This window comes from Trachinotus anak, unplaced genomic scaffold (genome assembly GCF_046630095.1).
Source record: "Trachinotus anak isolate AG129_WGS33_773 ecotype Australia unplaced genomic scaffold, CSIRO_AGI_Tana_v1 ptg000001l, whole genome shotgun sequence".
Lineage (NCBI taxonomy): Eukaryota > Metazoa > Chordata > Actinopteri > Carangiformes > Carangidae > Trachinotus > Trachinotus anak.
The window spans coordinates 11,058,910-11,083,697 of NW_027273852.1; the positions used below are offsets into that span (position 1 = coordinate 11,058,910).

At 43.3% G+C, this 24,788-nt stretch overlaps 2 protein-coding genes across 2 annotated transcripts; both read left to right on the forward strand.

Moving 5' to 3' along the window:
* Window positions 1-306: 306 nt before the first annotated feature.
* Window positions 307-4,089, forward strand: LOC139620372 (helix-loop-helix protein 1-like). The gene is made up of 2 exons (XM_071475811.1): window positions 307-595; window positions 1,405-4,089. Exon 2 carries the CDS (start codon window positions 1,434-1,436, stop codon window positions 1,773-1,775), a length of 342 nt encoding a protein of 113 aa, XP_071331912.1. The 5' UTR covers window positions 307-595; window positions 1,405-1,433; the 3' UTR covers window positions 1,776-4,089.
* Window positions 4,090-5,217: 1,128 nt separating this feature from the next.
* Window positions 5,218-24,457, forward strand: LOC139620375 (vang-like protein 1). Its single transcript, XM_071475825.1, has 9 exons — window positions 5,218-5,399; window positions 10,412-10,663; window positions 11,426-11,597; window positions 17,010-17,438; window positions 18,139-18,314; window positions 19,374-19,507; window positions 21,355-21,505; window positions 22,360-22,594; window positions 24,054-24,457. Exons 2-9 carry the CDS (start codon window positions 10,593-10,595, stop codon window positions 24,312-24,314), a joined length of 1,629 nt encoding a protein of 542 aa, XP_071331926.1. The 5' UTR covers window positions 5,218-5,399; window positions 10,412-10,592; the 3' UTR covers window positions 24,315-24,457.
* Window positions 24,458-24,788: the final 331 nt, after the last annotated feature.

A 24,788-nucleotide genomic window follows, 5' to 3' on the forward strand; every position in this document is an offset into this window, starting at 1 on the left:
ACTGCTGTTTACCTCTTCTTTCTGTTTAGACACAGGTGCGCACTTGACCTTATACGCCAGCGAAACCTTGGGAAATGCGGCGTCAGTGGAGGTAGTTTCACGTCAAGTCGACTTTACTGAATTTAGTTAAAAAAAACAATAATAATAATAAAAACGTCCGCACAAACAAATGTGACTGTCAACGTCCCTCCTGGAAGTAAAAGTGAAAGAAGGGAGAGGTTCGGTCAAATAAACACCAGCTCATTATCCCGCCTTTTATGGAGAGACTGGGGGGGGGTCTTATCTTACGCGCATCCAGGAGAGGGCTTGACGGGAGAAACAGACAGAGCAAAAAGCCAGAGTGCCTCTCTCACCGAGGGAAGAGATGCGCACTAGACACCATGATGGACAGGGAGGAGGACGAGCCGGACCGCATGTCTACTACACCCGCTGCGTCCTGTTCGCAGCTCTTTAACTCGGCTTAAACGAATCAAACCCGAGGCAGCATGGAGGCTGACGGGGAGAAAACTTCACCCACCCGCGCCGACGCTTTGCTGACGCGGCTTTAATACATGGCATTTTCAATGAGCTGGATCTGGTTCTTTGAATGTGCAAGGTAAGTTCAAGTCGAAAGTTGTTGTATTACTTATCCCGCACACCGCGGCGATTTTACGCATGCTCGGCTGGTCGCACGGCTGGGGTGGTTTAAAACTTTTGTTAAGATGAAGCATAGTGAAGTTCAAACGCAAAGAGAATACAGAGAAGAGACTTCGAGCCATTCCTCGTAAATAACAAGTCTCACACGGAAAAGAAACACACAGAGAGTCGATGACCTACATGTGTTATAAACACGTTTTCCTTGAAACAAATTCAATTCGATCCAATCAACCTCCAGTGTAGATTATGCCGTTTTAAAAGGCAGAATATAATGTTCACTGTACGGACACTGTACACTGGTGATTCAACAGTTTTAACTGAACAAAACCACATTTTTAAATTTTCCTTATTCTACTGAATGACTTAACAGCGGACGAGCTGTCTGATTTGCGGTGGTGGTTTTGTTTCAGGACCCCGGACAGCGCCGGTGGCCGAGCAACAGTCACAAAGCACCGTCACGGGGGGGCAGCACCAGTCTCTAGTATTTCAGGGCTCTTTGTCCCATGGATGAAGTTTTTCAACTTGGCCGACAAAGAGTATAAATGAGATGTAACGAACAGAAAGAATCGCAAAAAAAACTTTAAAATGTTAAAACCTGCGTAAGATGTATGAGTTTGCTTGTATGAAATGTGCTGTAAAAACTGTAATTGCCTTATGAGCCATTATTTGTGTCCCAGTTCCCGCCACCTGATCATCAAGTTAGAGCAGAGGTCAAAGCAAATAAAGAAAAAAACGAACAGTATTTCAACTGATGTCGCTGTTCCTCAGGACGTTTGCAGCGTGAGGACAGGAGCACGATGCTCAGTCCTGACCAGCCCGAGCTGCCGTGGGGACACACGGACACGGAGACCCCTCAGGAGCCTCAGGAGCCTGTTGAGCGTGGCCCCGCGTCGGCCGAGCCCGTGCGCGTGCCCGCCCTCAGCAGGGAGGAGAAGCGGCGGCGGAGGCGCGCGACCGCTAAGTATCGATCCGCGCACGCCACCAGGGAGCGCGTCCGCGTCGTGGCCTTCAACGTGGCCTTCGCAGAGCTGAGGAAACTGCTCCCAACGATCCCGCCGGACAAAAAGTTGTCCAAGATCGAGATCCTGCGACTCGCCATTTGTTACATCTCCTACCTCCACCATGTGCTGGATGTTTAGGCCCGAGACACTGAGCTGATGATCCGCCACGACAGCTGAGTGATTTCAGCTGGAAAGGATACTGATACAGGATTTGAGGAGTACTCGTATGTGTGGGGTTAAAAAGGTTATATTAAACAAATGGAGTCGCCCCAAACACAGACGCCCTGCAGCCTACTGTGCATCCTATATGATTGAAGTCAATGCTGATATGGGAACATCAACGTTGAAACAGCTGTAGCCTGCAGGACTGTTACAGGTTTGCTGTCATGAAAAAGATGCAAAGAATGGAAATATTTCTGTATGATAGTTGTGTAGCTAAACTACTAAAACATTGCAATGCTTGACCTTGTATGCCTTGTCTTTAGTCTGCTGGCCTCTCTGTTGTGACTGGTCCCTGTTTGCACCAATTTGTAAATATATTTATTTCAAATGGCCTAGTTGACTGGTCTTATGTGTGCTTTCGCTATGTGGGCTTAAGCTGCAGCTGAAATTGCATTTGAAATCCGTATGTTGAAAATAAACAGTGACAGATGAAAATGTTAAAGAACCTCCTTGTTGCTGTTGTACTACAATATCTCTGAAGCCGTAAGGTTTGGCAGAGGCTTATTTCAAGGCCTTTTTGGATTTCATCTGAAAATGTCTTTTCTGAAAACATTAAGCAAGTATTTGAGTATATATATATATATATATATTTTTTTTTTTTTTTGAGTAGCATGTTACCAAGCTGTTCCTCTAACATGAGTGAGGTCTTTGTACTTGTTGGGGTTTCTCTCCCTCTGGATGGGGCAGGTGTTTCACCAGACGAACCACAACATTGGCCATCCATCTGCTACCTCTCTAGGGACACACACACACACACACACACACACACACACACACACACACACAAATGCATGTAAATACAAATTAGACAGTAATGTGAACGTATACAAGAGGCTCTCTTAGAGCCAAGGGACATTATACTATAGGTGCTGTGGTTGTTAGGGCTTTACGAAGGCAGCTGGACTTGCTTGAGGTTGACTTTATAAAGCCCTAGGAGATGAAGCAGATGTGGCAGTAACAGGCCAAATACATTTGAATTTTTTTTTTTTCCAACATTGGGTATGCAGCAGCCAACAGTAAAAGTCTAAATTTTTCTGTAGTAGGAATTCCTATTTCTAAAGACAACTCACCCATGACAGAGAAGTCATGTTTTGGTTCCATGTTTTTGGATTAAGATGTGAATGTATACATCCCCACAACAAATTATAGCAGAACCTGCTGTCCTTTATCATTTCATTTAATCAAATCAGATCATACGTAATTTATAGTAACATAAATAAATTTGAGGTTTTCCTCAGTGTTTTGACACACTGCCCTGTCTTTCCACATCACCAAAAGATGTCTTTTCTATCACATGAGATCAGACTCTGAATGTGAGCTCCTGCTTGTCCCTTTGCCTTCTCTCTCCATTAGTCAGAGGCTGTATGCGTTCCTTCTCTCTTCCCTTTATGTGAGTCTCCGCAGTGTAATGTGGCCCAGGGGGCTCTGGGTATTGTTCATGTCCACTCCAGCAGTAAGAGTGACAGCCCTTTGTCTACACACTGCACATTACACGCACTACGCACTGGTCTACACACTGGGAATGTTGGGAACTAGAGGGAGAGAGGCAATAACCTAACATCATAGTTTAAGATAAATGGGCCAGGGGATGTTATTAAGCCCCAACACAGAATATCATTTTTTAAGCCAATATGGGTAAAATACTAAAACTACACTGGAACTATGGACTATGTAAGTCTACCTGCAGCTCTGTCGTACAACACAGTGTCTGGAAATTATTGATCGTTTTCTTTAAGTTAAATCTACTTTCATGTGTGAAGAAGTTGTGGTTTGATGTTATTCTGGACATTCCCTCTCTAAACACCCTTCCTGCAGATGTGTTCTTCAGTTTAAAGACTTGTCAGACAGTGTTTGGAAGGAGCAACACTGCCCTCTGATGGAGTTTCACAGAGGGAACTCTAACTGTAAAAAGTTCGTGTCCACTTTTTTATATCCTTGGTATATATTTTGAAGGTATTCTTGCTTGTATGGGCATGTGTATCTGTATCATGACAGCATGCGCTGTCTCTTTTTTTTTTTTTTGCACATGATCATTATTTGATTTCACCTGGTGTTGCAGGTGCCCATAACTTAAAAAGTCAAGTTATAGCTTAATGTATTTTTGTGTGTGCCTTGATTCACTGAGAACATTGCTTTATTTGCATTTAGTAGCTGTTCGTCAATCATGTCACGTGAGCTTTATCGGCAAATGTACTTTGGTGAATTGTCACTGAATTCCAGGTGTTCGAATTCAGAAAGAAGTGCTCAGACAGAACAGCTTTACAACTCAACACTGCTATATTGTGAATTGCTGATCTCATTGTTGCTGTTTTTGTCGTTGCACTTGATGCAGACAGTAAATAAAACGTGGCAAACATTTCTTAAGCTTTTTTTCTTGCAGCCTATTAAAACTATGGCCTTTCTTGTATTATCTTCTTATATTATTATGCTGATATGTGTGGCCCTATTGTATGTGTGGAAACACAGTTACACAGAAATTAATTCAGCAATGTTGACCTTTCGAGCATAGTATCAGCTGAAATAATGAAGATCTTCAAACTAGATTTTAACATAGAAGACAGATGATCAGATATTTAGACAAGGACTCTAAGTCCTGTTTTTTTTTTTGGGCCCCTAGGGGTGGAGGGGCCCAGGTAGTTGCCAGCTTTACCTGGTTGGTAATCCAGCCTTGCAAGTGCTCAATAGTTTTTTTCCAAGACTCCCTGATGATTTCATTTTAGGTTACTGTAATGGTTCTGGGTGGAAGTTTCTTTGATCTTGATATGTTATCAAAGTATTATTGCATGATAATTTGACATAATATTTCAGCAAAAGAAGCTCAATAAGGTTCAAATTATTAAAAAAAAAAAAACACATGTACCCCTTCTCCCTTGTTGAAAAATTGAATAAGTCAGTCAAATATTTTTCATGTCAGAAGTTTAAATACTGGACACAAGATAACTGCTGAAAAGTGTATTCCCAGTGTGGGGTCATGGGAGGCTCCAGGTTTCCGCATCACATCCTCTGTAAGTGGCAAACTGGACCAGGATTGGCTTCAAAACTCCTGATGTACTGACACAAGAATCAAAGTCAGATTTAAGGTGTGCCTCTTTCTGCAGATGAACGCGAAACCAGCCCTCTATACACTTCCACCAGTTTGCACAGCGAAGGTTAAAACATGCCAGTGAAGTACCAGGCAAAAACACATGTTTATTGAACGGACAGGTATTTCAAACTTCAGGCACATTCAGGCTATCGGCTTCACGACTCGTCGCACCTTATCGCAGCTCTAAAGCACGACCTCTTGTGGGCTGGGGCTGAAAATAATCTTTTTAGCGCACTTGGAGCGAATTGTACCTCCGTGCTTCCTTCCTCTCCTCTCCGTGGTCCTGCTTATCACAATGGCCAGGCTCGTATGAGGGAGCTGCCTCACCGTGCGGTCCAGACGCGCCTCGCAGCAGCAGCAGCAGCAGCAGCAGCAGCAGCAGCAGCAGCAGCAGCAGCCTCGCACCGAGACGCAAGTGCAGGAATATGACAAACATCTGAGGGGGGAAAAAAAAGGTAGGTTTGATGAAATGTAATCGCGACGCTGGGTTCATTACATCCTGGCCAAAAGCCTGAGACACAACCCCACAGAAGAATTACTGATGAAGTTCAATGCTGTCGTCGTGGGGGGGTGGGGGGGTGGGGGGTTGGGGGGCGATGGTTTCCTTCAAACCAGACACCTTCCTTCTAACCCGCATTTATGTGGAGGTTAACCTTGTAGTTTCGTTTCATATCTGCCCCAGTGCCTCTCATGCGCGGATGAACTGACTGAACCAACAGAACGCACGCATTATTTGAGGTGATGGTCGCGGTGGTTCATTGGCTTCCGGATGAGACTGAAACGAGATCTATTGTAACCGAAGCTGCGAGCTGCGTGCCGGAGAAGTCGCACCGCTTGCCCTGCTATCTCTCGGACTCTGGAGCCTATGAAATAAAGGGCGTTTCAGATGAGGCTGCGGGGTGACGGCGTGTGTCGCCATCAGCAGCAGCAGCAGCAGCAGCAGCTGTGGACAGCTGTGGGCAGCTGGATGAGGTGTTACTATGGCTAAAGATGTTTCACGTGTTTCTACGCGACACGGTCGGCGCCGCCACCTTCTCAGTATCCCTCAGTCAGAGGCATGATGCTGCGGTGAAACTGTGCAGCACCCACAACCATGTATTATTAAAGGGTGCTGATAGGTGCTGTGAAGAGAGGCTACGGGATAGCCTTCAATAGGGCTAGATTAGTCAGCCCCTGGAAGCCAATCTTGCCATGAATGATCAAAAGAAAGTGATGCTGGTGATCATTGTTCTCTTTTAAACTGTGCTCTCTGGCTGGAAGGGCCGTGTGTGAGAGGTGTAATGAGAAATGGAGCCACCTTTTCAGCTCCCTCCAGGCTACAGAAGAGCATTAGGATCCTGTAAAGCTGGGGTAGAGCGTGTGTACAGCATGATGCATTGTGGAGTAGTGTACAGTAGTGACATAAAAGCACTGCTCTTACAGTAGGAATGTACCGAGGTATCTCTTCCACAACCCTCCCACCCGGTATCACCTTGCCCCTTCTCCCTGCTCTACTCTACTTTTACTTAGTTCCACATGAGCGGCTCAGAGGGGACTAAGTTTGCATTCCAGAGAACTGTGTCAGGTCTTAACTTTCTCCTCTTACTCTGTGGGTGTGTATGAGTGTGTGTGTGTGTGTGTGTGTGTGTGTGTGTGTGTGTGTGTGTGTGTGTGTGAAAGGGCAGCAGGGCGGGAATGATTGTGAGTCTATCCAGTCACTCAAAGGTCACAGGTTTAGCTCTCTGCACATATCTAACAAATATGTTTGTGCCAGGAATCAAATGTCAGATTGTCACAGTGAACAATGAAAGGAAAATACACAGGAAACAAGTGTATAATTACATCATGTGTCCTGGTGGTGAGGTCAATGAAATAAGTTTTATAAAGAAGGTCTGGCTCAGTTTTTGTTATTTGATTTAGACAGTGATGCTATAATATGTTAATCAGCATCTGCTCCTCTGGGTTATCCATGACGGGACTGGAGATTACTATCACATTTAATAACAGTGGGTGGCAAACGCTGTGTCAGTCTTTTTTTTTCAGAGGGGTTTCACCCAGCTCATTGGACTGTATTACTTGTGTGTGTGTGTGTGTGTGCACGTGTGTGTGTGAGTGTGTGTTATGTTGGGATTGCACAAATTTGATATACAGCTGAAATAATAGCTAAATGAATCGATTACTCAATCAATGGAACATGAATTGGAAACAATTTTGATAAATGAGTAATTTTTTGTGGGTATTTTTGGGCATTGCTTGGAGAAAACAAATAATTTGAAGAGGACTGTGTCCATTTTGACATTTTATAGACCAAAATAGAGAATATCAGTTTAATCGATAATGAAAATACTCATTCAGGTGCTACCTTAAAATACTATTTATATACTATGTTTTATATATATATATTTATATATTGTGCAGTACATGCAAAATGTGTAGACTGTGTTTAGATTGTGAAACAACTGATAAAGGAAATAACACAGCAGACAGACAGCTGCTGCATCTGGCAGATTTTGGCATGTTGCCACCAGGGCAGGGCACACATGAAGGAGGGAAGGGAAGGCATGAGGGCTAATGGGTGTGAGGGCGGGCACAGATGCCATGGTAACCAGGCCCCAGCATGTTCTCTCTAGATCAGCTATGAGACTGATTTGTGCCATTTAGGGTGCCAACTCTGCATCGCACTTTGATGGAATCTCAAATTCCACACCTCTCTTTCTCTGCCCAGTTTGGAGGTCACATGCCCCTGCAGGACACTGCACTACAATCCCACATTCTCAGGTTCATTATTAATTGATGAGCTGGATCAGCAGGGAGAAAATTCTGCAAAGAATCTGACCTATCAGATGTTGCAGCTCTCCTTACAGAGACTTACATATATTTGTTGCAATAGTTCGTCTTTCTTTGGAGTCAAACTAAAACAATGAATCCATACTGTTACATGAGCCTGTATTTTTGTGTCTGACCGTGGTGTAATTACAGTAGCTCCCGCTGCGACACAACCTCCATCCATTAAACAAACACATTAATGAGTGTTTGTTTTACATTAGTGTCACTTTCTGCCCTCGTGAATCTCTTCCCGGTGCAGCCAACCAGAACGGTCCACAGCGATGCAACTACGCTTCACCAGAGAATATATTTCTGACACAGATTCCCTCACGGAGGACGACTGAATTTTTTGGATGGGCCAGCTTCACAGTAAAAAGGGGGCATCAACACATCTCTGATGTACGTTGTTATTCCCGCATGCTTTATTCATAGTTATCCGTTGGTTTGTAACTGATAGTTTTTCTTACCCCGTGGCTGCGATTTTCCACATGGCCTGGTTCACTATGCCTCTTCATGCTCGTCTCGTGGATGAGTGGCTTCTCAGGGGGATCATCTTGGCCCACATACCACTGCCACGCGTCCGGAGATCAGCACTCAGGGGGTTAACAGCTTTTATTCAAATCATAGGCTCATTCATTTAACCATACTGGTGCTGGGTGTGATGAGAAGTCATTGTTTGCTCTTGTGCCCCCTCCCTGTGCCCCCCTGCTCACTCACTCACTCTCACACACGCACACACACACAAGAGTATAACACAAATTTACTCTCAGCGGGGGTGATTGATTATTGCTGCTAGATGGGGCCTCCTGCCTCTGGTGTTGCCAAGGCAACAGTGGACGCTCTAGATGTGGGTTAGAGATGAGAGATATGACTGTCCTCTGTCAAAACTCTGGTATGTGTTTAAAATTTGATGCTGCAACATCAGCTTTGATGCTGTGAGTGCTATGTTCTTCTGTGTTCAAGTGCATTATTCATTGACGTCCTGCGTATCTGCAGCTCCGTCTTCTTTGGCATTATGCTCCCCTGCTTTTAATAGCACAAGCAACTGCATCAGTGGAGAATGATGCCATATTCACTCTCAGAGAAAGTAGGCTTTCTGTCACCACAGCATCTTTTTATGCCATGATGCTGCAGGTCTGTGAGATAATGCAAACGCTAGCATTTGTCTGACATGATACTACAGGTAGTGGCAGTGTAACTACATAATTGATATGCATTATATGAAAACCCTAATGGAAAATCTGTGGTTTCTCATATGTACCCAGTCACATTCCCCTCCATGGGTAATGGAGGGAAAGTAAAACACTCATATCATCTTAATGGAAATCAGCTACATTGCAGTGTCTTCTTGCAACCATCACTCCCAGAGAAGGATCTCTATGCTGTTGTGTGGATTCACATCCTAATATGCTGAATGGGCTGATTTAGTATTTGTATGCACCACTGGCTGCAGAGATAACAAATAGCCTGTAAACAATGAGGGGAGTGTAATCCCAGTTAGGGAAAGGAGACTGGGCTGGGGTTTGGTGATTGGCAGGTGGACAGGGTGTAGATTAAGGTCTAAATGAATGGTCATGCATGGTGAAGCACTAAGGCATCCTCGTGCATCACACAGCATACATTAAGGCGCAGGAAGTGAGTCGGGTGTTCCCAGTCTGAACACATAATAACATACAATGTATGCATACAAACCTGAGAATTCATCTGAACCACATTTTGTTGAAGTTTTTATGCTATGAACTGAACTGAATGTTGTGATAGCTATGTCACAGATTATTTTCTATCTATTTCATTTTATTTTATTTTACTTTACTTTTTTGTGAATTAGTAGGTTTTAGCAAACTGGAGGGAAGTATCTTGCGGTCAAAAATGTACAGTTGGTGGGTGTATTATACAGTGAGTTCACTGGAAAAATCCAAATCATAAAAAGGCATTTGAAGACTTCCTTTACAGTAGATTTCTAAAATCCAGACATCTTGTAAAGGTAGATGCAATATTGTTTCAAATATGGCATTTCCTGTGCTTGTTGAAACTGGTTGCACTGGCCTCTGTTTTCTCCCTGAAGCTCCTGCCTCTGCATTGCTCGTAGGCTTCTCCACTAAGAATTTTATGTTTTATTTTTTATACCCTGTAGCTATAATTAACCAGGAAGTCTGCTGAGATGTATTATTCTTTTTACAAGAGAGACCTGGTCAATGTGGCAGCATTAAGACAAAGAAACAGACATGTGTACTTGGTGGCATGAAGCGAGTGTTTCCAAAGAAATCTGTCTTATATAGAACAGATATGTAGTTTTGTCAAGTTCAGAACCGACTCTGGGGATACTGAAGATTATCCACCCATTCTCAGTCTTGCAGCTGTTAGAGACAGGAAGGAGCATTATACAGAGGTAGACAAGAATAAACCTGCCCAGTACATACATTAATATTTGATCATGTCATGTATCTACCAACAGCCCTACAGTACAGAGATGATACAGCATATATTTTGATCACTGGTCACTCTGTTCTTCTTGGAAATGTAATTGAATGGTAAGAATCAGGAAACTCTTGTAGAGCCTGGTAGCCTGGCTGGTATACTGCATCTGATGCTTTATTTGTGAGGCGTTAGCAAGCTTTGAAGCAAACCACCCTCTCATCACCTCTATCTCTCCATCTCTCAGGTCAATGTGGCTACTAAAGCAGCTCTCTGGGGTAGAAGTCAGCCATCGTGGATTCCTGAGGCTCGTCTCTATAGCAACCCATTCCTCCTCCTGAGCATTGCTGCCAACCTACCCTCTCTGCCACACGACGAGTCTCTTCTCATCCCCCCTGCCCAATCACCGCCTCTGACCCGCGTTTGGAATGGACACTGAGTCCACCCACTCGGGCTACTCCTATCACTCAAGCCGCTCCGGGAGATCAAACCGACATGGGTATGTTTCCTGTCTGTCTGCCTTTCCATCTGATTATCTGCTCCTCCACTGTACCTGTCTATCCCTCCCTCTTTGTTGTTTTTGCTGGATCATCCCTCACCCCAGCCCCTTGCTGTGGTGATTTTTTTGACTGGAATGTCTGCGGTGTACGTTGAGTTTGTTGTGTTTGCCTTCTGTATGGGTGGGCCGCATGTTGGTCGTAGCCAAATAAATGAGACTAAGAGAGAGACAGAGCGGGAGCAAGCTAGAGGTTGAGACAGACAGAGCTCATGGATTAGGGTCGTCACAGATGAGTGGCTCTAACCTATTTCAGTGATTTACTCTGTCTATTCTGCAGATGAGACAACCATTTGATTCCCGTCCTGTCCATTCCTCATTGGAATATTCATACTCTTCCTTTTCTGCCAGCTTTTTGCCTTGAAGGCCAACAACAATTATTTTCATGTCCTTTATTTTCTTGATTTCTTTCTGTAGTCATAAGAACTATAAAATTTTGTGAAATAATAAAAACTTGAACATTTGAGATGCTGGGTCCAGCAATTAATCAAATATCAAAATTGCTACATTGAATTTTTGGTCAGTCAACTAGTAGACTTACTGTTTCAGCTCTAGTTTTGTATGTGAATTTGCTTGTTTGCATGAGTATATATACCTGAAGCATTTGACAGACCAAACAATTAATCAAGAAAATGATCAATAGTGAGCATGTTAGTACATTAGGTTTTCTGATCTTATGTTTATGTGTCCGTGTTTGTTTTCCAGGGATCGAAGCCGTGAGCGGCACAAGGCCAGTAGCAGTAAAGACAGCAGTCGCTCTGAGAGGTCTGTCGTCATCAACCCCCCTGACACGCCATCTCAGGACTCCCCTGTTCACAACGGAGAGCCGCTGCCTGGAGAACCCACACCAGCGGCAGATAATGGAGATGAAGTCCAGGTATTGATACTGAAGTTAGTTAAAATGCAGACTGGAGTGCCCTGTGAATTAATGTTTTTGAGAAGGATACTTTCAAACAGTCTCTGCAGTAATTACATTCCTGTAGAGGAAATCAGAAGGCCCAGTAATCCAGCAATGATCCACACCATGACCTTATAAACTCGTCCTCACACAGCTGGCTACACATTGCCATAGCGCCTGGCACATAATAACAATAGTAACGAGGGATCAAATAGGTCATAGGATTAGCATCCCTCTTGTATGGCCGGACGGATTTGTATGGACAATCCTGTGTTACAGTGTGTGTGTGTGAGAGAGATACAGGGTATAACTGTCATGCCCGATAGCTTTAAAGCAGAGCAAAATGGTACCAGTCATCCCATAAAGCTGATTTTGCTGAGCTCTGCAAGTAAAATAGGTTTTAAGTGGGCACAGGGAGGCAAAATGCTGTGATAATGCAGCTGAAAGACTGAGTGGATCTTTAGCTAAGTCATCTTCACAGGGATTAAAGATGCAGTCCGATGTTGTGATCACTGTTTAAAGAAACAGAAGTAGCGATAGGTAGATGAAAAGATCAGTACCGCTTTCACTCTCTTACGCTAAGCTAAGCTAATTCTCTTCTGGTTCCAGGTTCATATTCAACAGACAGAAATGAGAGTGGCATCAATCTCCAAGAAAGTGAAGAGGTGTATTTTCTAAAATATTCTTTTCAATGCAAAGGGCCAGGGAAATTGCAATGAAAGTTAACGAAAGCTAAGTTACACACAAAAAGACATCTAGAGGAGGAAAAAAAAGAGTTGTAGATATTCTTCTTTAGAAAGAACTCTGCCCGAGGCTGCCTTCGCAGGCTCTCTGACCTACTTGAAATCTATAGCAAGAGCAGAACGTTTCATCTTTGTGTACGTACTGTTAGTTTGTGTGTCAGAGAGAGAGAGAGGGAAGAAGTGTGTGTATGTGAAGTGGCTGAGTACAAGTCGCCTGCAAAAGGTGGACTTCCTCATACTGATAGTATTATTTAATGTGATTAGGATTTGGCCATGTTTTCAGCCAGACTTGCCAACACTCTGAGGCCTGACCTATTTTGCCGTCTCTGCTCAGCATCCCCTTCTGTCTGGGCAGCCACATTCCACGCTGTCATGTGATTGTCAGCTTGTAGCTTACGTCCATTGTCGGCAGCGTAAGGTAATCTGCCATTGTGTTGCATTAGCCCTCCAGACAAATGTTTCCAAATGGCACATCAGCACCACTGTTACCATCACTGCCATCACCATACTCCAGTATTCCCAGTGCTTTTTTTTTTTTTTTTTTTTTTTTGGGAGCAGCTCTGTTTGAAACATGCAGACAGACGTTCTTACAGACTGAGATTAGCCTTAGCATCCAGCCAAACGCCTCTTTGAGGAAAGCTAATATGAATAATCCTCCATGTTTACACGCATGCCTATGACATAAGGATACACTCTTGGACCACAGCTTCTGAGCATGTGTGTGTGTGTGTGCGTGTGTGAGTCATGCAGCGAGTGCCAAATCTGTTAGTGAGACTGTCCACACTGCTTTGTGAGACTTGGACGCTGTGACTTTGTGCCAGAGGGCAGTGGCTTCAATTTCCTCACAATGTTAGCTCCAGCAACACCGAAGCGTGTGGTGAGCAGCACATATCCTTGTTTTAGCGTTTCACACTTTACTTCTTTGCTCTTTTCTTTATATAGAGGTGGAGATACACCTACTCACAGCTACAACACCAATTTCATGTAAAAACTAACCACCACAATCAAAGGAATGGATTAAATTGAAAGAAATCTGTCTTGTCTCACAGGTCCTATGACTCAGTTTCACACAAATACACACACACACACACACACACACACACACACTCTGTGACACTAATACCCTCACCAACATCAGTGCAAACAAACCAACATGTTTGTGTCATTCTAACCTCCACCCAGGCCAGTGGGGCTTAGCCATTGCGTTTTCTGGTTGGCAGAGCGTTTGCTGTGTGTATGTGTGAGTCTCTGTGAGCAGTGCTAATCAGTATGTTGTTGTATTGTTGGGCTTTGTGAGGGTGGAACAGGCCTAACCATAATCCATATTCACCCTCTGCCAGATGAAAAGACTGCCAAGCAAGCAGGCAGCAGACGTGCTTCTCTCTCTCTCTCTCTCTCTCTCCCTCTCCCTCTCTCCCTCTGCTGTAACCCTTCTCTGTGTCATTCTCTCTCAGTTATTTACACTTTCCCTTCACTGCTGTATGTAGATTTCAGATCTGATTAGTGTAGCATTAATCTTTGGGATTAATCCACCAAGACTTAATGGCTGCTTTTAACAGTGTATTAGCTCAGTCAATGAAACACTGTCTTCCTCCACTCAAGGAGACATTAGTATGAAACCTTGTCTGTATAAGAGTCTGGCTGTATAAACACCTTGGCACAGAGATTGCGTGGGAGACTGAAATATTCAGATTGCGCATCCATGGAGGTTGATGTAGCATATGAGTTATTAGAGTGCATATGTTTAAGTGAACTGTAAAAAAAAAAAAATGTAGTTGAAACTTATTTAAGACTAAGACACAATAGGGCTAGTTGGAAGATGGCCTTTACATGGGAACAGGACAAGCATCCACAGGAGTGTTTTGAGGTTGTTACCGCACTAAAACAACAGGAAAATAACATAAAGTAAATCTCTTCATCTTCCTCCTCTTTCAGGCCAAAAGCAATAAAACTGTGCCTCATAGCCAACATCTGGTGAGGAGTGGCACAGACAGTCTGCTTTCTGTGCTGAGTCTGAGCCAGTTAATCCTGTGATGTGTCCCCTTCTGCTCTCTGTGAAGTGTTTTAAGGGAATAATTCAACATTTCGGGAAACACGCTCAGAGGCTTTCTTGCCGAGCGCTAGATGAGTAGATTGTCTCATACCGTGTCTGTCTATTCAATATGAAGCTACAACCAGCAGCTGCTTAACTCAGGATTGTTAAGTCGCCAGACAACCAGCAGGGACTCACACACCCACACAGCACCACCCATAAAAACACAAATTGTCGTTTTTTTTTTCACACTTTGATTTTTGTGCGAATGAAACAAAGGGGATCTAAAGTGTTAAACAGAGAGAGGAGCTGGAGGTGCCAAGCTGTTCTCCAGTCTTGCGAAGCTAAGCTAACAGGCTGCTGGCTCCAGCTTCGTATTTATCGCACAGTCACAAGTGTGGTATCAGTCCGCTCATCTAGATCTCACCAGTGAGGCGAGGAGGCGTATTTCACAAAATGCTGAGCTGTTTGTTATATGCTGCCAAACTCAATTTGTTTGCACCGCACAATTGCATCTTTTACTGTTTGTGTTCATGAATGCAAGTGCAATCACTATACCTCTACTTTGTGATTGGCAAAATTCATTGACATTTAAAATGAGTGATCATGGAGGGACATAGAGGCTACTGAATTTTGTCTTGTTATTTTTACTGCAAAACTGTGCCCAGCTGAGTCTGAGCAGGCTTAGATCCTAATTTTCCTAAAGCTTCATTATTTCCAGTCCACACAAAAAACGCAGGAGAGCATTTCCAGATTTATTCAAATTTTGAGTGTGAAAAACAAGATTTTCGGTGTGGAGGGGAAAGGAAGCATTTCACATTTTTCCAGCCTAGGACTAATCAGCGTCTGTTGAGGTGTGGAAAGCACAGGTCACACTGCAGTTTACAGATCCTCCTCTAAAGGTTGGGACCCTGTTAAAGAGATTTGGCTTCAGAGAGAAAAGGAGCAAAAGAGGAGAGATGTGAGCTGAATGAAAATGAGACTGGACAGTAAATGGAGCTGACATTACACTTAACACTTCATATATTAGTCTGACAGACAGATACCCCCACTGCTATCTTACACCTTCACCGCTGGCACCCCCCCTCACTTTCCCTGTGTCTCCTCCTCTCATTCATCTTCTGGCTCCTGTTGGCATCTGCTCCTCCTACATGGCTCAGTTAATTGTCTGTGAACAGTGATGGGGGGGCAGAATTCATATTTATGTTGAATTTTCCAGATTGGAAATATGCAAATGCAATGTTGATTTCATATTTCACATTTCACAAATAGCAGCAGGATCAACTTTATCTGTAGATGTTTATAGTAACTTCTAAATAGCCTGAGATGGCACAGTTTAGAGTGGGATACAGGCAGGAGAAAAATAACGTGGCAGTCGTTGCCCTGTAGGTTCATTTCAGGTTGCTTAGGTTTATGCGTATGTGTGTGTGTGTGTGTGTGTGCGCGCACAGGTTTGTCAAGCAATAAAGGCTTATTCTGTTCAGCTTGTCATTTTTTTTTTTTATCCCCCATCCCTCTCACTGCAGCTGCTGCTCCCGTCATTGGCTGCAGTTAGAAATATGCACAATACAGTGACACTCTGGGAGACAATGAATGGCTAATTACATGAATTAATGGCAGTCACACAAAAAATAAATTCCTCTTTAGAACAGACTTGTCATTAATTTATTCTCCCTGTGCCTCTTTGTCGGAAAGATGTATGCTTAAAATTACCCTGCTGGCAAGGAAGAAAAAAATGTGACTCTAATTTGCAATGATGGGCCTGGAAAGCTTCAGCTTTTGTTGTTGTGTTTCAGTTCGTGTGTGTGTGTATGTGTGTGTACTTTCGTATGTCTGCATTTTTAGCACATCCTATTCTGTCATCCTATATTACTTAAATGTTACTCTGAAGGCTTGTCATAATGAGGCAAAACTCCAAGAAAATCAAAGCTCTCTAAATAGCATGAAGAATGTGCATCCTGCTTTAATAAGGGAGTAAAATAGGAAAATAGAAGAATTGTTGTCCATGTGATTCAGGTTTAAATTTACTGGCTAATTTGCTAATTTCTCGTGAATTTAACCAGGTTTGGTTATTTTTCCGATATTTTAAAGGGCTATATTTGTCCAGGTTTTGAGACGTCTTTCTCAGGTATTTCCTTCTCTACCCCAAAACAACAGAGATGAACAGCATTTTGTTTTAGGGTGCTCAGAGCATTATAAACAAAAAAGGCAAAGCTGCGCTAAGCAGTAATTTTGTATCAGCAAAGGACCAAAAGACTGTGTAAAATGTGAAAGGTGTCACCCATAGAATCAAATCCACAGAAAATTGTCATCCAAATCTGCAGTTCTCCAGATCTCAATCTCCAGAGCATTTTAGCATCTTTCAGCTCACTGTTTTGGTATTCCGAACCACTAAAAAAACTTCTGATAAGCCCACCATATTCTGCCTGTCCAGCACCAAAAGACATACAGACAACTTTATCAAAAATATCTGTTGATGAAACTTTGAAAAAATCAAAAATCTTTTTTTTTTTTATTTGTTTGTTGTTTTTTTGTTTGGATTTTAAATTTCGGTGAACTGACCCTTTAAGCTCCGACATAGACAATCATAAAAACACACCTTTCTTTCCCTTTCAGGATGATAACTGGGGCGAAACCACCACCGCAGTGACAGGCACCTCAGAGCTGAGTGTTTCCCAGGAGGAAGTGGTTGGACTGGGGAAGGGGTTACAGGACCGGACCCAAGGCTTCCGTCGCTATCTTCCCCTAGCTGTGGGCTCATGTGTGGGGCTGCTGGTGCTGGCCACGCCCCTGGTCTTCCTGCTTCTTCCAGCTGTGATGTGGCCTGACAGACTGCAGGCCTGTGGTGCAGCCTGCGAGGGCCTCTTCCTCTCCATCTCCTTCAAGCTCCTCATCCTCCTGGTGGCCATTTGGGCCTTGTTTCTGCGACCGGGCCGTGCCAGCCTGCCCAGAGTGTGCGTGTACCGTGCCTTCCTCACTACACTCACACTCCTGCTCACCATGTCTTATTGGCTCTTCTACGGGGTCCGGATCCTCGATGCACAGGTGGGTTTGAGAGTGGGCTATTAGAGCATTAAAACGTTTTTTATGGTTATAAAGATTATATTCCTATCTCTCATTATTTACACAACATTTGTTTTATATTACTGCCATTCAAGCTTATTGATATTTTTTGTAATTGAGGACAATCAAGAGATTAAGGGATTCATTTTAAACAATGGTGAGGCCGATGTGTCAGAGCTGTGTGTTTGGAATTTGAAATTAATGCACAACCAAGGAGAATTAATCACTTTCTTGGGTGATTGTATGATTATTTTTCATGTTATATCTCATTAATTGCCCTAAGAAATGGCTGAGTTGACTGAATTTGGTTTTCATTAAGCTAATCCTGACTTTTATTCGCACATACAAGCACACATCCATTCATTGTATATTGTACATAAAAAGGACTTGGTGATACAAATTGAAGTTTAATTGTTTTAGATAGTTTGGGTTGTTTTACAATGTACACCTTTATGTTTGATCTATTGCAGTTGTGTTTTGGTTTAATTCTGATTTTGTGACATATTTCATGTCATCTGTGTTGTTTGTACGTAACTATCTCACTCATGACTGCCTTGAAAATGTTTCATCTCAGTGACACTTCCGTGGTTAAATTCAGGTTAGATAAAATTAAAGAAAAGGTCTGCTGTTTCATCCAACAGCAGTGAATGTTTCCATTAAACACGTGATATGGTCTAAGCAGGATGAGGACTACCATGGTATCGTCCAGTTTGCCGTGTCCCTCGTGGACTCCCAGCTGTTTGTCCATTATCTGGCCGTGGTGCTGCTGGAGCTCCGCCAGCTCCAGCCCTGCTACAGTGTGTGTGTTATCCGCTCCACAGACGGGGAGACACGTCACTACAACATAGGACAGCTCAGGTATGCATGCTCACTCACTGTAATTACCTGGTCTATGTGCATTCTGTGTGTGCAGTTCCTGAAGAAACCAATGAGGATATAAAATAAGCCTCTATAATTTTACATGTGAATATGACCTCTCTGTACAGTGCACACTGAGATACACACAGTGGCTCTACCATGTTGAAGTATGTGTGTAATTGGAGGCCCATGTCCGCAGGGAAGACTGACACAGGCAGTAATTGAGTTACTCATCAGTCTCTTCATCTAGTTTGCTCAAGGCGGGTTATTCTAAGAATCTGGGGGGAGGGATGAGAATGTGCCGGACACAGGCACTTGTCCTATGGCTGTCTTACTTTGTTTCTGCCCTGGACAAGTGTGTTAGAATGACAGGACGAGGAGACAACAGCGGTAATTAGATTAGGTTTGTTAAAAACATAATGGGTTTATAATTGACTGTCTTCTTCTTGGCGATGGTAAACAGGAAGTTAAGATCTGTACATGAAACAGAAACTATACACATTGTAATAACAGCTTCCAATAATCACCTTTTTTGCTTCAAGAGGAACCTTGTGAAATCTGATAAACTGGGGACTGCAAGTTTGAAACTGAAAAAAAAAATCTAGGGGTGTGGAGGTACAAAGAAGAGCACTTCCCAAACCTCTGTAGCCTGCTCCTCATCTCTGCTTGAGGCTACATTCACAGCTTCTAACATAATACACCCAAATCTCCAACCGAACATTGGAGTTGGATTTTGGGTAATGTAGCTGCCAGGTTTTGATGAGGAAGAAGAATGTGTGGAATGATAAAGACAATATCTCTGTCCAGTAAAAAAGTGCAATAGGCGAGCAATGCATTTTAGATGAAGAAACATTTTAATCACACAGAAATTTTCATCAGGCTTCATCAGGCAACGAACAAAACCAAGTCAAGAGAATGAACAGAACCGTTTGTTTGTCTAAAAAGTCACAATTTACCAGATTCAAGTGCATTATTCAGCGATTTAAATCAGCCATAATGTAAATCTTACTCCTGCTGTCTCTTGGTTTTCACTTTCTATCTCTGTCTCATCTTGCACAGCATCCAGAGGGCTGCTCTGTCCATTTTGGAATATTACTACAGAGATTTTCCACTCCATAACCCAGCACTCCTCTCTGCCTCGAAGCACCGGGCTGCCAAACACCTGGCTGGGTTAAAGGTCTACAACGTAGACGGTTAGTCGCCTCATCTCTATATTATATAATATTTCAGTCAATGTCTCTCACACTGCTTCACTGGTTCCCAGGGGCCAGTTTCACAAAGATGCTTTAGACTGGTCTGTAGTGTTAGACTAGTTTTAAGTTTGTGTTAAGTTAGTTAATTTAGACACATAACTGAGGTCCGATTATTGGTTAGATCTAAGCCATAGTCAGAATGTGTCTTTGTGATCCCAGCCCCTGGTTTACTATGTCTTCTGCTTTCTTAGTGTGATGTTTTTTTCTCCATCTCCATCCTCTCCACGAGCAGCTTTTAAAAACAAACTGAGAACATACCTTTTGGACAGTGAGTACAGATAAAAGTCTTCAACATCACTCTGCACAGCACTTGATCACAGGAAGCTGCTAATTTCACGGTTCAGTGGACTCCATCTTTACTGCACTCTAAAGCCACCATCCCAGACGTAATGTATATATTGCACCTGCAGAAAGCACTCTCCTGTACACACGTACAAAAACTGTGGCGCTACAATGCTTTTGATGTATTGCCTCCCTGCATTCTCTTCCCATCCTGTAATGCCACATATTGCACCCTATCCTGCAGTGAAATGGGTCCTCCACTAACCGCCCATCAATCCCCAACCTACACAGCACAGTGGGTTTGATGATCTATGGCAGGGATGCAGTAGAGGATATGATGTCCTCATAGCCCCTCCCACCCACCCCACCCCCTTCACTATCAAAGCGGAAAGCCCTCTAGAGGGCTGTGGAATTTCAAGCCTTAAATAATTCATCAGAGTAACGCTCATTTCACACATACTCCCACATCTCTCCTTCCTCTCGCTCAGCACCGTCTCCAGCTCGGCTCGCTCTTGCTTTCTTTTTCTTTTTTTCCCCCCCTTCTTTATTTCATTTTTTCACTCACTTCAAACCTCACCCACCCCCTCCATCTTTCTCATTCATAGTCATTCACAGATGCTTTTCTCATGGCATGAATATGTAGGCCAGGAAGTTAAAGAGGCTACTGTTTTCCTATATCTTCAGTGGAAAATATTTACAATGCTCCCTGTGCAAATGATCTGACATTCTTTCCACAGTATATATTAAGATGGCTTTCATCCATGTTTTATTACTACACTAAATGTCTCCATCTCACCTGCGCACACGCACAAACATGCAGATTAGATTATTAATGATTTATATCCTTACCTGACCTGCAGCGTTAACTCTCTGTAACCTCCCCCAAACTGTGCTGATCTTCATGAATATGGACCAGATCTTACAATGAAACCCCAGGAACTGTAATATACTGCTGTACAAGCTCCATTAGCTTTATGGGTTTGTCACACAAATCAGTAAATTCACAGATCAGACAAGAACTATGGCCTTTGAAGTGCAAAATGATGAATATCTAATCCATCCCCCACCCCCCCACCCCCACCCCCACTCCCCCAACATAGCCAGTGAAAAGGTTTTTGCATCACGGTCTGTGGAAAAATGTGGATGCTTCCAGTGGAAATTACCTCTTTTCTCAGTGCTATAATTAACATTCTCTGTGACTGAGACACATGATCTGGCAGGATGCCCCAGATAACTTACAAAGATTAGCACACAGAGTCCTTAAATCTTTCTCAAAAGTCTGTGGAGCACAAAATGGGCAAAATACTGACCAAGCTGGTTGATTTACAGTTGTTATACACCTCCTGTGATGTATAAGAGCTTAGCTCTCCTCCAATGTGACCTTTTGTTTCCATGCTTCAGATTGAGAAACAGCCCATTAATCAGAGCCTAGTGGGGTCAGGGACCACTTCTTCCAGCTCAAAGTGATATAACCAATTTGCCTCTGTCCTCTCCTTTCGGTGCAGCCCCAGGGAACGCGGCAGGGGCTCAGCCTGGTAATGGGAATCAGTCACGGGCGATGGTTACAGCTGCCGCCAAACGCAAAGACAGTGCCCACAATGAGCTGTACTACGAGGAGGCTGACTACGAGAGAAGAGTCCGCAAACGTAGGGCCAGGTGAGTCGCACGGAAGAAATTACAGCATGTGAGAGGGTGAATTATTGATCTATAGGCTCTGTCAGATGTGCTTCAGGACATACTGTGAATATGATTGTAATTTAACATGTCAGTCTATTCTATGTCGGATTAAACCCCGGAGTTGCTTTCAGCTTCACGTAGGAACGACAGTCTTTCTAGCATTTCTGTGATTCTTCCAGTTTGACACAAGTGCAAATTAAATGCAGAAGCTCCAGCAGCATAATTAGAAATGCAGTGAGAGACTAAATGCAGTCTCTGTTTCGCCTTCAGACCACTGTAAGTTTATCATCTAATTATCATCTTTTGTGCACAAAGCAAATGAAATTGGTTTAATAAACCATGAATTAATATAAATAACCCAATGTTTATGTCAGAATGTGTTATTTTTCGCCTCAAAGTACTGAAAAAAACCCTTGTACAAAATTAATTCCCTATAATTTTCATTTTTATTTGTGCCCAGTTTTATTGTGCTTTAGTTTAAATTTTAAAAAAGAGTTTTGACTTAACATGAAGTAATTCTATGTTTGTACACTTATAAAATAGCTAGCGGAATTCACTATCTAATATATGATTAAACTGATTAGAATTTATCTGGGGATTTACAAGTGAGAAACAGGGGCAAGCATAAGAATATGAGTGGACACTTTCAGTATGTCTGAATGACAAGAAGCCATTACTTTAACAGATGATGGGCAAAGCCATCTACTTTATGTTTTCTACGTCTGAAAAGGGCTTAATGGTTGCACTGGTACATGTGGTACGTGTTGCTGATTGAACAGTATGGATTAAAAGCAGTAAGCTCAACAGCTGACAGTAAGCTCCTTCTTTGGCAGGCTGGTGGTGGCTGTAGAAGAGGCCTTCACTCATGTCCGGCGGATGAAGAAAGAGGATGAGCGTGCGGCCCCCTCTGATATTATGGATGTCCGTGAAGCAGCTCTGGCCATATTTCCCTCCATGGCACGTGCCCTGCAGAAGTACCTCCGCACCACCAGGAGGCAGCACTGCCACAGCATGGAGAGCATCCAGAAGCACCTGGCCTTCTGCCTCGTCAATAACATGAGCCCTAAGGTCAGTTTGGGTTTTAATGTTTTACTATGGTCATAACTGAAATTCAGAAATTCAGGAGGAGTGCAGGAGGAAACCTTGGTGGAAGTACCACATCTATTCAATAAGTGCAAGGATATCAGGTTGAGAAGTGCATTGAAAGTGCATAGTCAGTGCTAGTCAGGCATGTTAGGGTGTTAAAGGTATTAGGAGAGGAGATGCTCATGGAAGAGATGAGTCTTCAAGAGATTCTTGAAGATATAGAGGGACGCCCACGCTTTGATAGCGTGTGGTAGCTTGTTCCACCACAGACAAGACAACAGCCTGGACTGCGATCGCCTTGTGTGCAGGGGTGGCAGTGCCAGACAACATTCCTTGGAAGAACCCAGGCTTATACTCTACAAGAAGGAGCATAAACCTGTATGATTGAGTTGAAGTAGATGGGTAGAGATCCAAAAGTCACACTGGAGGCAAGTATTAGTGACTGGGATTTGATTCAGGCAGCCATAGGTAGCCAGTGTGGGTCAATGAGTAGCGGAGTGACGTGCCCTTTTAGGCTGATCGAAGAACAGGCGAGTTGCTGCGTTCTGGACCATCTGTAAGGGTTTCACTGTGCGTGAAGGGAGGCTAATTCCAGTTAATTACACCTTGGGTCATTCTAGCCATCATCTCATCTCATCAGTTGTGAAAACAGTGCACTCCCCAGTGTTACTGAGACCAGGGAACACAATGACAGTGCTTCAACTAAGTCCAACAGGACAACAAACATGAGTGGTTTGAGATCAAACAGGTTGCATACAAGCCAGCACTTTGGTCTGATTATCCAAATTCCAAAAACACAATTAACCTCAGTTCACAGTTCAAGTTCACAGTTTTTGTCACTTCAGCAAAGAGTTCAGTTGACTTGCTGGAGCACACCTGCCTTAAACTGTATGTAAGCCACTTTATTTGAAATAAAAATAGGACTTCACCAAAATGTCACTTATAATGGTGGTCTGCAATGATGTCTGCAAAATTGTTTGGTGAAATCATTTTTGACTAACTTGGGGGTTGCAAGAAAAAAAAACTGGGAGCTGTCACATACAGAAAGGTGAGAAACTTTTATATGCTACATATTTTGAACAAACAATGGTAGACGGTCGCAGGGGGAACGCACAAAAGGCTTGGATTTGCCTGCAACACTCTTCCTCAGGCAACATCAGCATCTGGCCGCCTGTGTGTCTTACCTCGTCTAATTGTTGCTTAGTGCCGTTGCTATATACTCCAGATCTCAACAATTCAAGTAGTATTTAATAATGTTGTTTTTGCAATGAGGAGTTGTGGCCAAAACTAAGCAAATAAAACCAACCCAAGATGCAATGAACTGGGAATGTCCTGCAAACCATCTAACATGATTAAAACAAACTTCTGAACATCATGCTGTTAAATAATTATTGTGTCAGTGAATATTGTGGAATCACTGATTGTTTGTGTGTGTGTCCAGGCTTTCCTCGAGGCCTACCTGGCCCCTGGTCCCACCCTGCAGTACGGCCCTGAGCGCTGGATGGCTGATCAGTGGACTTTGGTCAGCGAGGCCTCTGTCACCAGTGGCGTAAAGGAGGGGACAGAGTTCCTGCTGAGGTGTCTCGACTTCAACTTAGCTGTTACCGTCAAGGGCATCCCTTACATCCGACTGACTGAGGAGTACATCGACCCCAAGTCTCACAAGTTTATACTGCTGCTTCAATCAGAAACCTCAGTTTAACAGACCCAGCTGACGAGTGCTGCTGATCTGGACTTGCAGGGCTGTTACAATTATCTGACTGAATTTTTCAAAAAAAAAAAAAAAAAAAAGCTTTTTGTACTGTTTTTTGTACTTAAGTTTATGTTATTTTCTCACATGGAGTATCTTTGTGTCCTTGTCATTGTCCCAGGAGACACGAAAGACAATAAAAGACAGAAAATAGGTGGGAATATGCTTGGATTTCTCTGTCCTGACATTTGCAGAACACAGTTCAGGTATTCCTCTATGCACCTGAGATGACCCTCACAGATGTTCCTCTTCCTTTATCTGCATGTGCCAGTGTGTGCCGGCATGGGAGAGATCATGATTTAGGAGTGTGTGATTTAGGATGCAAAAGTGTGCGTGCGTGTGTGTTAGTGTGTGTGTTGAGAGTAATATACACCCGGGATCTGTCTCAGCCTGTCTCCCCCTTTCTCCTTCGTGTTCCTGTAGTGA